The sequence below is a fragment of the Gracilinanus agilis genome, chromosome 3, assembly GCF_016433145.1.
Source record: "Gracilinanus agilis isolate LMUSP501 chromosome 3, AgileGrace, whole genome shotgun sequence".
Taxonomy (NCBI): domain Eukaryota; kingdom Metazoa; phylum Chordata; class Mammalia; order Didelphimorphia; family Didelphidae; genus Gracilinanus; species Gracilinanus agilis.
This window is the reverse complement of record NC_058132.1, coordinates 597,084,984-597,101,819: the sequence shown is the minus strand read 5'-3', so window position 1 is coordinate 597,101,819 and position 16,836 is coordinate 597,084,984. Positions and strand designations below refer to the sequence as shown.

Below are 16,836 nucleotides of genomic sequence, written 5' to 3'. Positions count from 1 at the left end.
GGTAAAACAAACATATCGGACATTCTATCTCCATCTGCAGCTAGGCAGCACAGTGGATAAAGTGCCAGACCCAGAGGTGGGAAGACTTGAGTTCATATCTGGCCTCAGACAGTTACTAGCTGTGTGACCCTGGGCAAGTCACCCAACCCTGTTTGCCTCAGTTTCCTTATAATTGCTTGAAATGAGCTGGAAAAGGAAAATGGCAAACAACTCCAATATCTTTGCCAAGAAAACTATGAAGGGTTCATGAAGAGTCAGACATGACTGAAAAATGATCGAATAATAAACAGTAACCACCAAGAGGAGGGAAGTGTGGTTCATTATTTCTTGTGTTAGATTAAGATTTCTCACAGTAAGTATAAAAGATGTTTTTATTCCAGAGATTAAAGATAATCCTTACCCATATGCCTGATGTGCTGTGCAATCATTTTGCCTTTGGTGAGTGATGTTACTCGAATGCTATTGTCCCAATGCCCTGCACTGAATAATAACTTTGCATCATGTGACACTACAAAGAGCTTAGAAGTAATGTCCAGTCCTGGAGCAAAAGGACCATTTATACCACGCTGAGTTCTGTAAATACAGTAACAAAAAAAAATTTTCCTAAACAACTGGACAAATTGAGACATATATCAAATTTTTTTACTAGTTTTTTCAGAAATTCATTATTTTTTATTCTTTAATTAAATGCAACTCATCTATCAGTATATGACAAAAAGTTTGAAAGGCAACATATTTACTTTACCACATTAAAATCATTTATGATAATAAATTATTCATGAAGAACAGTTTCTTAAAAGATGATATTGAGAAGCTAAAGTAGGTGGGCAATAATCAATTTTGGTGATAAAAATAATAATTTTAGCACTAAGATTACAGATGGAATCATTGAAAAGAAAAGAAGTAAGCAAAAGCCAAAAGAGTCAGTAACACTCTCAATTCAAAGAAAAAGATGAACAATTGGGCAAGAAGTCGGCAGACTAAGGGCACATATGAAGGTTAGGGCAAAAGTGAGAATCAAACCAGGAAATCAAGCAGAAATGCAGGCACATGCAGCTACTAAAAGTAATTAAGATGATCTAAATTAGTTTGATTACAAGGTAAGCAGAACTGGGAGGACACACACAGTACACAGTAATAGCAACATTGTGTGATCATCAACAGTGAAAGACTTAGCTATTTTCAACAATACAAGGATTCAGGCTAAGTCTGAAGGACTTATGACAAAGAATGCCATCTACCTTCAGAGAAAGAATTGTTGGAGTGAGATGCAGATCAAAGCGGACTATTTCTAACATTAGTTTATTTATGGCTTTATTTTAGGGTTTAGATCTTATATGAGTATTCTCTTATAACAAGGACCGATATGGACTTATTTTTTGCATAATACATATATAACCCAGATCAGATGCTTACCATTTCTGTGAAGGGGGAGGGAAGGCAAGGAGGGAGACAATTTGGACCTTAAAATTTCCAAAAATGTATGCTGAAAATTGTTACTGCATGTAACTGGGAAAATAAAATATCTCAGAAAAAATTCTATTTGTTTACTTACTTAGGATTTGTCACAGTTTGATCTTTGATGAATGTAAAATAATTAGAAATATTTCTGTCATAAGGCAGCCACCCATGAGTTCCAATTACATAGTTCATGCTTGCTGTTAACTAGAAAACATTACATAAGTAATTAAATTAGATAAATTATCTTTTCCTTTCCTCTGATGATTTTGGGATCTAATATTTTAACATTTAGATAATTGATAAACTTATGTTTTTTAACTGTGAAAAAGATAAAGAAATACTCAACATAAAGTTCTACAAGTGAAGAATTCTGTCCTTTTTCTTTCATCAAAAGGTTAGCTGTCAAATGTGCCTTTGATAATTTACTAAATTTAATAATTTATCATTTTCCCCTAATTTTGAAAGAATTATTAGCATGTAATTATGTATCCACATTAGGTAACTTATGGGCTAATGTTATCATTCTTAGATATATTATTTAACATATAAATTAGAACCAGAAACTGACTGTTCAACAATAAAATAAGTACTCTGCTATGACTTTTATTTAGTGCAGCATTTGTAACAAGTCAAAACAAATACTTCTGATTCCTCTATGCCCTCTTTACATATATCAAACTTATCTTTTTCTTTTAATTTGATAAAATGGCAATGGAATAGTTTCTGTATGAGTTTTTCTATCATAGTTTGAATGGTTTTATTATATTTTTTTGCATTTCACTAGTCCCATGAGGCCAAAAGGATCTGAAAAAGATAAACATCAACTCACCAGAATCTCTGGGCTACCCTGAGTCATAAAAGAACGAGGCTGATTTCTGGGAACAATAGCTTTTACAAGTGGAACACCATCACTGATACCCTAATAGAGAAAAAGAAAAATATTAGAGGTTAAGTCAGAAAAATCACAAATGAGTTTTTACAGTAACTGTCTCTGGCAAAGGTCTCATTTCTCAAAATATATAGAGAACTCAGGCAAATTTTAATATAAACCATTCCCCAAATGACAGTCAAAGGATATGAACAGGCAGTTCTCAGATGAAGAAATTAGAAGTATCTACAGACATATAAAAAATGCTCCAAATCACTATTTATTAGAGAGATGCAAATTAAAATAACTCTGACGTACCATCTCACACCTATAAGATTGGCTAATATGACAGAAAAGGAAAATGATAAATGCTGAAGAGGTTGTGGGAAAACCAGTACACTAATGCAAGGTTTGTGGAGCTGTGAACTAATCCAACTATTCTGGAGAACAATTTGGAACTATGCTCAAAGGGCTATAACCATACATATCTTTTGACCCAGCAATATCGCTACTAAGTCTGTATCACAAAGAGATCAAAGAAAGTGGGAAAGACCTATTTTTACAAAAATATTTATAGCAGCTCTTTTTGTAGTACAAAGAATTGGAAATTGAGGTGATATCTATCAATTGGGGAATGGCTGAATATGTTGTGGTATATGTTTGTAATGGAATACTATTGTGTTATGAGAAATGATGAACATAAATATTTTGGGAAAAATCTGAAAAGACTTGCAAGAAGTGATACATAGTGAAGTAAACAGAACCAGGAGAACATTATTCACAGCTAATAGCAATATTTTATAATAATTGAGTGTGAAAGACTTAGCTATTTTTAGCAATATAATGATCTAAGACCAATTCTTTTCTCTCTCTCTCTCTCTGTCTCTCTTTTTTTTAAACCCTTAACTTCTGTGTATTGGCTCCTTGGTGGAAGAGTGGTAAGGGTGGGCAATGGGGATCAAGTGACTTGCCCAGGGTCACGCAGCTGGGAAGTGTCTGAGGCTGGATTTGAACCCAGGACCTCCCATCTCTAGGCCTAACTCTCAATCCACTGAGATACCCAGCTGTTCCTGATCTAAGACCAATTCTGAAAGGCTCATGATGAAAATATTATCCACTTCCAGAGAAAGAACTGATGGGGTCTGACTACAGGTTGGTGCATACTATTTTTCAGTATATTTCTTCATGGGTTTTAAAAAAATGTATATTCCTCCACAACAATGATCATATGGAAATGTTTTGCATGATTACACAAGTATGACCTTTATCAAATTGATTACTGTCTCAGGGAGCAGTAAGGGGGGGGAAGGATGGAATTTGGAACTCAACATTTTAGAAAACTAATGCTAAAAATTGTCTTCACATGTAACTGGGAGGAAAATATTGAACAATGAAAAAAATCACAAATCAAATTGAGAGATAGAAAAGAGCAAAAGGACTTGGGGTGGGCGGGGGTAAGAAGTCCTAGAAGCCAGTTCTGGTTCTGCCATTAATCAATTGTCTTACTTTGGGCAAAGCCTTTCACAAATTCTTTGTACTTTGTTTTCTCCTCTCTAAAATGGAGACACTACTAATTATTCACTTTACATTCTGGGATTATTATGAAGAAAATGCTTTGAAAACTTTTATAGCACCTCCATCTCTTGGAATCCAAAATATCCTTCAATGTCAAGCTCAAGAAATAATGCCTATGAAAGACCTATCTGGACTACCCAAGTTGTTGATGCATTGCACTTATTGGTTGTTACTTTTCTTTACTGTGTATTGTTTTGGGGATATATCTATTTGAATATGTGTGTGTGTGTGTGTGTGTGTGTGTGTGTGTGTGTGTGTGTTAAAATCTGTGAAAGAATTTAAGAGCCCCAAGGGCAGAAACTTGTATTTTTCTCTTTATATCTCTAATACCTAGCCAATAAATGATGGTTATAGATCTTGTTGAAAAAGGATAGGCTTTTTACTGCTTGAATATCACATGGCAAAAGGATGAAGTAGTGAATTATATTTTAGCTTGATGCAACAAGGAAAAATAATAGAGTGATCCTCAAGAGAAAAGAGTAACTAGGAAAGATAATTATGAATATGAATGGGATAAATTAATTTTTAAAATGAAAGATAGCTGGATGAATTAGAAGGCAGAATTCAACAATATATTGCTTACAAAAATACTTGAAACAAAGATGCATATAGAATTTAAATAAGAGGCTGGAATAAAATCTAGTATGTTTCAAGTAAGCTAGAAAAAAGCAAGAATAGTTATCAGGATATCAAATACAACAGCAATAAAAACATTCTTGATTAAGAGTTAGAGAAATTATATTATTCTTAATATCAATAATCATTATTAATATTAACATCATTAATATAATGATCGAGAGATATTGATGCATCTCCCAGTTCTAAGCCTTGGGAGACTATGTTTCTCAGGGCTCCCTGCTACAACTTCCCCTGACACCTCCTACTTCCTTTGTGGGAGGTATAGGAGAAAGCATAAGAGAGAGGGTTTTGGCGCCTTTCTGCTCTCTCCAGCTGGGAGGCTGGCTGATGCTCTCTACCCTGAACCCTGCAGAGCTCTTAGCGCCTTTTTTCCCCCATCTATCTACCTCCTAGTTTTCCCTAGACCTTCCCTTTCCTAATCTAAATTAAATAAATTAATTAATTAAATCAAAATAAATTAAATAAATAAAAAACCTAGCTTTTCTAAACCCCAAGTTGCTACCTGATCTTTTATTTGAGCACAGAAGGCTCTGGTGAATTTCCCCCCTGGGGTCTGGGGACCTACCTTCCTTTCTCCCATCCATCCTTCCTCCTACCTTCCAGTTCCCTTAACCCCTTCACAATAGGAAAACCAGTTTCATTTTAAATAAATTCACTTAACAGGAAACTTTTGAAGAAAGCAGCTACTGCATAAAGGCAATTTATAATTTCCCAATGTGTCATGTTTTAACCATTCTAGAACTTTAAAAGTATCTTGGCTGCGATGATGTGATAATTTAATTTTATCCCCAAACACAAATTATAAGGAAAAAGGGAAGCACTTATTTTACCTTTTTCTTCAGGAAAAGGAACAAGTTATAAAGAGTCAATCACAAATAATGAAAAATGCATACATATTTACAAGTATGTGAGAAATACATATCTAGAAACTGCCATAATTTCCTTTGAATCTAAATGTTTTTTTTATTTCCAAATTTAAAATGTCTGGGAAGTGCCTAACCTAGAGTTGCATTTTGTCCTAAGCAACGGTACAAGTTTAGAGACATACCTTCTTTAATGAAGATATAGAAGTATGGAACTTATACAACAACATCAACTAAAAACAATCTGGTTTAAGGCAGGATCAAACTGAACCTTTTCTAAAAAAAGGTTTAATTACTAAAGTATGAAAAGACCCCATTAGAGAAAATTTAGTTTATAAAATTGTACTAGGGGATGGACTAAAAGGAGAAAACTGCTTTTAGATTCTTGTGTAAACCGATTTATCAGATGCTTTATATTTTCCCCCTCTCTAACTTGCAGGGAGGAAGAAAAGAAAGGAAGAAATATACTTCAATTTGAACTCATAAGTTCTCTGGCTGGAAGTAGGGGGAATGTTTCATCATTAGTCCATTGGAATTATAGTTAGTCATCATGTTAATCAGTCACTATGTTTTTTCAAAGTCAATTATCTCTACATTATTGCAGTTAGCGTAAACTGCTCGTCTGGTTTTGCTCTCTTCACTTTGCCTCAGTTCTTCCAAGTCTTCTCAAGTTTTTCTGAAACCTATGTTCTTTGTTGTTTCTTATATCCAATAATATCCCTTCACATTCATATACCATAACCCATTTAGCCACTGCCCAACTGATGGGCTTCACCTCAGGTTCAATTTATTTGTCACCAAAAAACTGCTATAAAATTTTTGTGCATATCAGACCTTTTTCTCTTTCTTTGACCTCTTTGGACTATATACTTGGTGGTGATCTGTGAAAGAACATGCAAAATATAATAGCTTTTTTGATGGACTTCCAAATCACCTTAATTAGATGAATTCATAACTGCAACAGTAGAGTATTTGTCATTTTATTTTTTTGTCTTCTTAACCAATTGATATCAGGGTGTGAGGTGGTACCTGAGAATTGTTTTGATTTTAATTTTTCCAATTATTAGTTGATTTAGAGGATTTTTTATTTGGCTAATAGTAGCTTTTGATTTCTTCCTCTGAAAACTGCCTATTTAAATCCTCTGACCATTATCAATTTGGGAATGGCTCTTGTTCTTGTAAATTTGACTCAGTTCCCTATATTATTCTTTCTTTTTTTAAACCCTTACCTTCAGACTTAGTATCAATTCTAGAAGAGAAGAATGGCAAAATCTAGATAACTGGGGTTAAGTGACCCAGGGTCACATAGCCAGGAAGTATCAGAGGCCACATTTGAACCCAAGTTCTTCTGACTTCAGGAGTGGCACTCTATCTACTGTGCTACCTAGCTGCACCCACTATATATATACTTTTAAAGTGAAACCTTAACAGAGAATTGTGCTGCAAAGATTTTTTTCTCTACTTTCCTGCTTTTCTTCTAATTTTAGTTCCATTGGATTTTTTTATCCAAAACCTTTATAACTTCATGAATTATCCATTTTATCTCCTATGAACTTCTCTATCTCTTATTTAGTCATGAATTTTTCCCCTAAGCATAGATCTGACAAGTAATTTCTTTTGAGCAGAAAGTTTTTGAAGAAAGTCAAGCTATCAAAAACATATAAAAATGCTCTGAATCACTAATAATTAAAGAAATGCAACTAATGCAACTCTGAAGTATTTTGAGATTTACTCATCACACTCAGAAGAATAGCAAAATTGAAAAATGATAAATGTTAGAGTGACTGCAAGAAAACAGATATATTAATGCACCATTGGTGGTATTATGAATTATTCCAGACATTCAAGAAAGCAATGTGGAATTATGTCCAGAAGCTTAACAGCCACCTCTACCACCATTGGGCCAATACTGTACTACAAAGAAATTTTTTAAAAAAGGAGGAAAAGGATCTTTAGGTACAAAACTATTTCTAACAGCTCTTTTACTGTCATCAAAAACTGCAAAGTAGGAGGGTATCTCCCTATTAGGGAACAATCAGTGACTAAACAAATTATGTTATATAAATTTAATAGATATTATTGTGCCATAAGAAGTGATGAAATGGACAGTTTCAGAAGAAACTATGAATTTTGCAAACTGATTTAGAGCAAAATGAGCAGAATTATGAGAACAATGTATAAAATGATAACACTATATAGAAAAATAACTTTGAAAAACTTTAGAACACTGATATAACACCATGAATACAACCATAAGTACAAAATAATGAATATGAAGCATGCCACTCACCTCCTGCTAGAGAAGTAATGAACTTAAAATGCATAGAGACATGGCTAGTGAGAGAATTTGTTTCTCTGCCAGATTATGCATGTATATACTGAAGGCTTTATTTCTCTGGGTTTTTTCACTTGCTCAACACTGGAGCAGGGATAATGAGAGAACAGATTAATAAAAGAGAAAAGAAATAAAAGAGAAAAGAGAAAGCCTCTATTGGTAGCTAGTGAGGTAGTGATGCCAATAAAATCAGAAATGAAAGAAAAGAGCATCAGTGAAGTACTAAAAAATACATAGAAGAGAAATAAAGTTTGGAATGAGACACAAGCATCCAAGGCAGTTTTGTTACAGTTTCGTAAATAGTCCCCTTTTCCGTTTTTATTTGTTTATCAAAATGGTTGTGTTTTAAGTTTAAGTTCATAATGTTTAAGTTCATAATAAAATGAAAATTTTTTTGAAAAGAGAGAGCTTGCCATTGGCACTAGTAGTGGTTATAGCCACACATGAAATAGATCAGTAAAATATTAAATTACAATGACATCACCTTGGATTGTTATTTGCTCAGCTTCTTCATTGATACTCTTGCCTAGTCCAATGACTTATAGGAATGTAGAAGCACAAGTGATCAAAAGGGATTGAGGTTTTCTTGGCTACCTCCAGGCAGCACATTTTAGACCAAGCTAAAAATTTGCTCACCTTTTTAAAGAAGGTATGAATCAATCAACAAGCCTTTATTAAGCATTCGCCCTGTGTTAAGCATGTTAAGCACTGGGGATGCAAAGAAAGGCAAAATAGCCGTTGCCCCCAAGAAACCTCTACTCCACTGTGGTAGTCAGCCTAGAAATAGGTACACACAGAAATAGAAAAAGAGCACAGTAGCTTTCGGAGGGGAAAGCTCTAGCAGCCAGAGGAGGCCAGGCAGGACTTCCTGTAGAGGTGGCATTAGAGCTGAGTCTTGAAGACTGCCCGGGATTCTAAGAGGTAAAAGTGAGGAAAGAGAGTTCTAGCCCTGAGAGACCGACAGCCAGGTCAACAGCAGGGGATGGGAAGCAAGGTTGTCTGTGAGAAACAGGGTTTATGAAAGGAAATAAAGACAGGAAAGGCAAGAAGACAAGTTGTGAAGAGTATTAAAAGCCCAGCAAAAGCCTCTCTATTTGATTCTGGAGATGTTAGGGAGTCACTGGAGGTTGTAAGCCCATATAAGGTAATCTCAGGGAGAATAAGCAGCTCAGTGTAGACTTCTCCTTGGTATCAGATATCTTCAAAGTAAAAGGCAAATAAAATGTTTTCAAAAGCCAATTAGAAGTTATTGTAAATGGCATACTTATATAACTTCTGATGTTTAAAAGTGCTTAACATAACTCATTTGAATTTCCAACACTGTTAAAGCAGGGAAGGTAAACATCACTATTTTATAGATGGGAAAATGGGGAGTTAGATAGGTTAAGACCAAGGTCAAAAAAGTCAAAAGTGGCATAAGTGGGATTCAAACTCAAGGCTTCTGACCAGTTCAGGGATCTTTTTGCTCCTCATACTATGGTTTTCTATTATTTCTATTTCTATTCAACAACTCCCCCTATGTTATAAATATAATTGAATAAAAGTAGGTATGCTTTAGTGATATTATAAAGTGAGATTTTACCTCTACAAAAAATGAGTGGAGTTCAGGGAGATGATGGAAAAGGTTCAAAGTTGCAGTGTCTGTTTTAGTCTGTCTCTGTACTGCTTCTTCTGCTGATAATCTTGGAGGGTGAGGTTCCTTTAGAATATTTTCAAGGGAAAAATAATTAAATTCAGTTTATATATCATTCACTGCAAAGTATGTCACTAATAATTTAAAGCCACTTTACTCCTCAGCCAAACCTTCAATCTCTGGGAACTACAAAAGAATAGAATTTTTACTACAATGTGTTACAGGAGCTGATATGCTGATAATGAGATGACCCAAGTCCCTCTGATGGTATGAGGACCTGAAGCTGAGTGAGAGTGGGAATCCCTAGGTGAACACCAGGTTGTAGTGGTGAACACCAGGACCCCACAGGAATATTTGAGGTTAAACTAATATACCCAGCTCCACTACAACAGTGTCCCAGGAATAAGTGATCAAATAAGAGACTGTGGGTTAGATCACCCAGCTCCTGGACTGCTTATTCTGGCTTCAAAACTGATGGATAATGCTAGTGACTGTGGCTTAACTATAATTTGAGTAATCCATCTTCCCTCAGATACCCAAGGATATGCTGATGATCCTTAGGGTAATAATGACATCCACCTAAGTAAGTTTTAGAATTTAATAACAACAAACTTAGTGAAAGGGTAACAGGGACTGAGGGAAAGAGATGTGAGGGAAAGCTTGGCTAGAACTACTGATGATCAGGTCTGTCAATTGAAGGTAGTCAGGTTTGAGATTATCAGCTGGAGAGGTTTGTCCACTTGGTTGCAATCTGGCCAGGCCAGGCTGCTTGGCCTGAACCAGATTGTTTGATGGTATTTATATTGCTTCTTCCTTGATGATGGATTGAATAGGATGTATAACAGCTTTACACAGAAGATGAGGGTATGATAGAGATTAGAATTAGATGCAGGTATCCTGAGTTGATTTGGCCTACCCCAATCCCAACCAACCCCACCATAAATTCCTTTTCCAAATGAGAGCTTCTTGTTCAAAATTCTGCTTTTTATAATCTGCCAGTAACTGCCTCTTCTTTGCCGGCTCATGGTTGGTTCCAAGTTCTAAACTGCTAAGTGTCACTCATCCTGCTCTCCATTTTGTATAGCAGAAATTCTATTACAAATCACATATGATAATATCCATGCATGGTTATATTTTCTTCTCCAAAAGGAAACTAAAATGAAATACTTGTATTTCCTAATTCTAATGTGTAATCTCTACTCAGTCTCAGAGAGAAATTGAATGGTACAATGTAATCATTTGGATAAACAAAATCGCATAATTAGACAAACCTCACCAGTAATGCAAGACCAAAGTTGAAACACAGTAAGACAAATATGTCTGAAGAGTTTCTATCTCAATCCTATAATCTTGGATTTCTTGGGAAAGGTATCTGAGAGAATAAGAACCTTAATTAGATTCAGCTCCCAATTATCAATACATGTATTGTCCATTTTATCTAAATAGAAGGCATATTTTCAGTTATTTGTCATCCTTTGGGACAGCCTCTTCTATTTAAATGGATGACTGCAAAAGGAATATAAGCATTAGCTTTTAAAAAGGTTACAAAGACTAAGTCTGATGCAAAATACATTACATCATGTGTGTAATAATTATACACACAGTGGCCTTTAATAAGTGCTCATAGACTTGGCTTCAAAATTCCAAAGTACATATTTTTGTATTTGTAATAACAGCACTTTAAGCACCTACTGTTTGTAAGGAACTGTATGAGTATGTACTGGGGATACAAAGGCAAAAAATGAAAATTTGTTCTCAATGAGCTTATATTCTATTGTAGGAGATAATGTGTTAAGCACACACTGAACATGCATAATAAATATACACAGAACATATGTGTATATAAAATATACATTATAAAACATAAATGTAAGAGAGTTAAGTGGGGGTAGATGGAGAGGGTGGGCATGAGCAATCAGGGAATAACAAAAAGTTCTTGTGGTACCTTCACTTGAATACTGAAGGAAGGGACACTCTGTGAGGCAAAGATGAGGAGCATGAAATTGTAAATATATTAGGTCACTAATGACAACTGGGACTCAAGCAGGTAAGAATTCAATTTTGTAGCTAGAATGTGTCTGCAAATCAGAGTGAGAACCAATGACTGAAATATGTGTATATCCCATCCAAGAAAAAATGTTAAGGGTAAATTATTCCAAGAAGGAAAGAAAGCTTAAGCTTTCTCATATTATATCTGCATATCTCACTGGGTTAAAAAAATTGGGGGGACTGTCTTTCCTACATGGAGATCTCTCCAGGTACCAGCTGTTGGATGATGGTTCATTCTCAAGGAGAACACCATCCTAGAGCTAATTCAAAAGAATGCCCTGAGATGAAAGCTCTTCTTTTATTTATTTTATTTCATCTGCCACTCTGTTTGGTTTCAACTCCATGGAACAAGATGTCCCTCTGAGGATAAACCAATTATTTCTAGTTTCATGATCACACTAACTCAAGCCTTATGAATTCTCAGCAGTTCTTTACCTCTGCCAGCTCCCTTTTATATATTGTCTTCCCCTTTAGATTATAAGCTTCTTAAAGCTAGGTCTTTCTTTTATTTGTATCCCTAGTGCTTAGTATAGTGCCTGGCACACAGTAGGTGCTTAATAAATATCTATTTATCTAAATTAAATTAAATTCTATTCAAATAAGGGAGTGATTGAGAGGTTTAATCTACCTGGGGAACAGACAATTTTCTTCCTTACTCTTTCCTTACCAGGAAAAATTCAAGTTTCTTAAGTAAATAGTCAAATGAACAAATTTTTACCTTTCAATCTGTTTAAATGGTAAACATTTAAAACTAAAAATTGCATGTAAACTATTGAAACCTCCTATCAATGTAGGAATTCTTTCACATTTCTGGTCATCCAGCCTCTTCTTGAATATTTTTAAAACTAAGGAGCTTATTATTTCACCAAGCAATGTATTCAACTGCTGGACAACTAATCTAACAACCTTGTACCTTCCCCTTATTGGTCCAAGGTCAGATCTCTATGGCAATATGGAACAAGTTTGCTTTCTCCAGATTCAAGGCACCCCTGTAGGTTTATTCCTTCAATACCCAGGCGTAGCAAGAATGACTCCCCTAAAGACAGAGTAATCTATGAAGTGAAAATTAATATAAACTAATTCTTGTTATTTTAAAATAAGATTAAATTGATTTTCCCCCAATGTTCTGGATATTGTGGAATAAGGTCTTAAAACTATAATACTCTTAAAAAATTTATAGTGGCAATTCAAATTCTGAAAATTTCTGATGTCAATAATTTGTTAATAACTTACCTTTAACAGCTGACAGGGTGTTTGCCCAAAATTGTTAATCATTCCTTCTAAAGCTTTTCTTTCTTTTTCATCTGTTAAGGCATCAAGATCTACTGCTCCTAAAGAAGTGAAAAGAGGTAAAAAATCAACAGGTCACTCATAGGCATATATTTCTAAATTCATATTATCTAAAACATTATAAGCCTTTTAACACACCCATACAATGCTGCTAATAGGTTATAATTTAATTTAATTGAGGAAGAATAATCTCTCCTTTTATTATCCTTTCCCTAAGAACCCTTGAAAAGTACTGGTCTAGACCATCTAGGTTCTGTTTTTCCTCCCTCCAACAAAGCTACCCACAATTGGAAATTTCCTAGCATCCTTTCTCTAGATACTCGCCCTGACTGGCAATATGTGGGAGCAAAGGATGCTATCAGGGAATTATGAGTAGGAAAGGAAATGGGCTACTCATATACTGAGAACAAGAAATAACCAATGGATAGCTCATGCGTTCCCCTCATTAGTATATTCCTATGATGTCAGAAGCTCTGAAAAGTAAGTTACCTAGTACACTGGGTAGATTTCCTGTGGATAATTTATGGAAGAAGGGAGACAAAAATGCAGATCTTTTTTGATCTACATGATTGGATGCTAGCATGATTCATTAAAGTACTTGAGAGATCCTATTAAAAAATATCAACTTCACGTCTACAAAATCGGTGAGGATTAACTTTTTATTTTAACAGACCATTCCAGTGTTATTTTATTTTTGCCCCTTTATACATCTCGTAGTCCAATTATGGTACCAGAAAAGTTGCTCATCATGCACAGCACTCCCTTTTCCACCTGTGTGCCTTTCTTTCTATAGATGCTTCTCCTTCTGGAATGTATTCCCTGCTCACCTCCAGTTTTAGAAATCTTAGTTTCTTTCAAAGGACAGTTCAAGGGCCACCACCTATATGAGGTCTTTCTGGATTCCGCTAATGATTAGCATTTTATCCTTCTGGAAATTATTTTTATATGCTTTTGTACATATTATATCTCCATGGGAGAATGAAAGATACATTAAGATGGGCTATTTTATTTCTGTCTTCTTTCTCTCATCTAACACAGAGGCTTGCCTTGAGTAAATGCTTAAAATGGTTGCTGAACTGAATTAAATTGAAAGCATAAAGCTACTGATCTTCTAAAGAAATATTGTTCTATGTACACTTAAGACCTTAGGAAAAAATATATTCTTAGCTCTTTAATTTTAAATGTAAAGTAGAAGAAAGACTAATTTTAGAGTCAGAGGATCTGGGTTCAAATCTCACTTTTGATGCTAACTACTTGTAAGACATCAAGCAAGTCACTTAACCTCCCCTAGTTCTAGCATCCCCATCTGTAAAATAAGGTGATTGAGGTAATTGATCTTTGAAGATTCATTATTACCATTTGATGCTGTAGGGAAAAAATCTAGTAATCTGGGTTTTTTTTGCTTTCCAGATAAATGGATATTTTTTTGTAAAAACAAAAACAAAAACCAATTAAAACGTTTTTAAAAATAAAATATCAAGTACCTTGGATCAGTCTAGAATGATCTGTATTCAAATTCTACTCCTGATACTAATTAACTGAGTACTATCACCGAACCTTAATGAGTTTTGGTTTTTTCATCCATAAGAAAGAGGTATTAACATACATATAATAACAAGAGTTATAAAGATTAAAAAAAAACAAACCAGGATGGATAATGAAGCATTATCAATACTGGACCTGTATGCACCAAGAGTTATAACATCCAGATTTTTAAAGGAAAAACTAAATGAGATTCAAATGGAAACAGATAGCAAAATAATAATAGCAGGGTACTTTAATTTCCCCCTCACTCAAAACTAGATAAATCTAACCAAAAAATAAATTAAAAAGGAGTTAAGGAGATGAACAGGACCTTATATAAGTTAACAATGATAGATATCTGGAGAACCCCCACACAGTTGCATGAGGCTAGTAGTAGATCTAAGCATGAGCATATACATAATCCAAACACAGTTTTTGGTGGAACAATGGTTTATACCAGTGATGGGCAAACTTTTTAAAGAGGGGGCCAAAGGAAAGGAAATGCTCATCTGTCAGGCTGTTTCTAAGGCATCTCTTTCGAAGTTTCATTGTATTGTATCCTACTCATTGTATTTGTCAGATCAGGAATAATGTCACTGGGCCAGAAAGAACATTTCAGGGACCACATCTGGCCCACTGGCCGTAGTTTGCCCATCACTGGTTTATGGGATCAACATTAGTTTAGAGAGCGTAAATATTCTGCAAAAGTCTTTCTTTGGCACTTTTCATATTATGGAGGTACTCCTGCATTTCTGAGGGGTTGTGGCACTGGAACTAAAGTTCCCCTGAGCATGACTAAGTGGGAAAGATTTGGTTTTGGAGAGTATAAAGTCCTGGCAACAGAATATGTCTGCTGCCTAAGGACCAATCTAGTTAAATATGGCCCTGGTAATGTGTGTTAACTGAGAGCCAGACAGGTTAAGTTGATCAAGCTAAATGCTGATAGGAACATGGAGAAACAGGCCTAATACTACATGGACAGAACAGCTGTGAATTTTTATTTGGAAAACAAGATGGAAATATACATTAAGATCTACAAAGCTGTTCATGCTCATTGATCTAGGGATCCCATTCCTAGGATTAGGCCCTAAGGGCATTATTGAGAGGGGAAAAAGCTGTTGTATATGAAAATATTCATGGAAGCTTTATCTGTAATGACAAAACAATTGGAAATAACACAAATGCAATGATTGGGGGAAATGGCTGAATAGACTGATATTTTAATGTAATGGATTATTTTATGCTATCAGAAATGACAAAACATTAGAAATATAAAGAAAATAAGGGGAATTGATGAAGAAATAAAAAGAGAATATGATTACATTTTAAAAATAACCACAAAATCAAAAGAAAAAATATCAAAGTAAAACAAATCCAAAGGGAACCCCAAAGCAGAGGACATTTATATAAACACACATATATAACTTTCATATTTGTAAACGATGTGGAGTTAGTGGTTTTGTACATAACTATTTTATGCATTTGTTTATTTAAATTTTTTTTGGTGGTGGTGGTGTTACCAAGTCTATATGTAACTGAAAAACTGGGGGGAAAAAGCCAGGATAGTCCAACAGGGAGAAGACCTGTTACCACTAGGGCCACCTTATTCCCTTTCACTTTCCTCTTTTATCCCCTCCCAGAGCTGGAGCTGCTCAGAACCAGTCAGAGGCCATCTGACTCTGTCACGCAGCTTATGTGAGATCGCTATTCATTGTGGGGAATGAAAGATTTATCAGATTTTACCAAATGCATCGCCACTACTGACTGGCCTCCCAGCACTCATCTAACCCACTGAGGAAACCTAAGGAGCCCTGAGCCTTGCCATTCCCCTGTGGCTGAATCCTTAAGACACTTGGGTTTTTCCAGCTTCTCTGTAGTGGAATTTCTTTTATGGGGAGTCTCAATTAAAATGTGAGCTCCTTGCAGGTCGAGGCTGTCTAGCCTTTTCTATTTGTATGCACAGAGCTGGACATACTGTAAGCACTTATTTTTTTTCATTCATTCAAATGAAATAACATACACAAAATGCTTTACAGAACTTAAAACATATAAATGTTGACTATTAGTGATTATTGCCCAAGACCTCACTTTAGCTTCTTTTGAAGTTAGCAAAACCAAGTTCTCATAGACTAAATTGTACCTTAAGATGGGCTTATCTGGCCAAAAGAAGGAATTAAAAACTAAAGTATTTGTTTTTATTTTTTAATTTAACTTTAATTTAATTAATTTATTTTTAAACCCTTACCTTCTGTCTTGGAATGAGTATTCTGTGTTGGTTCCAAGGCAGGAGAGGGGTAAGGACTAGACAATGGGGTTGTTAAGTGACTTGCCCAGAATAACGTGTGCAGCTAGGAAGTGTCTGAAGCCAGATTTGAATCTAGGACCTCCTGTTTCTAGGCCTGACTCTCAATCCACTGAGCCACCCAGCTGCCCCTTGTTTTGTTTTTATTAAGCCCTTGCCTTCTATCTTAGAATCATTCTAAGGCAGAAGAACAGTAAGGGCTAGGCAACTGAGGTTAAGTGACTTGCCCAGGGTCACACAGCTAGGAAGAATCTGAGGCTACATATGAACTCAGATCCTCTTGACTCCATGCCTAGC

At 35.2% G+C, this 16,836-nt stretch overlaps 1 protein-coding gene across 1 annotated transcript in view; it reads right to left on the bottom strand.

Annotated features, from left to right (window-relative positions):
* NBEAL1 (neurobeachin like 1) overlaps positions 1 to 16,836 on the bottom strand; it is a 173,817-nt gene that overhangs the window by 6,663 nt on the left and 150,318 nt on the right. Inside the window, exons 43-47 of the mRNA XM_044670647.1 lie at positions 12,657 to 12,754; positions 9,324 to 9,440; positions 2,291 to 2,380; positions 1,556 to 1,665; positions 401 to 573 (exon numbers count right to left, since the gene is read on the bottom strand). Of these exons, the coding sequence (XP_044526582.1) occupies positions 401 to 573; positions 1,556 to 1,665; positions 2,291 to 2,380; positions 9,324 to 9,440; positions 12,657 to 12,754 (588 nt within the window). The remainder of the gene's footprint in view (positions 1 to 400; positions 574 to 1,555; positions 1,666 to 2,290; positions 2,381 to 9,323; positions 9,441 to 12,656; positions 12,755 to 16,836) is intronic.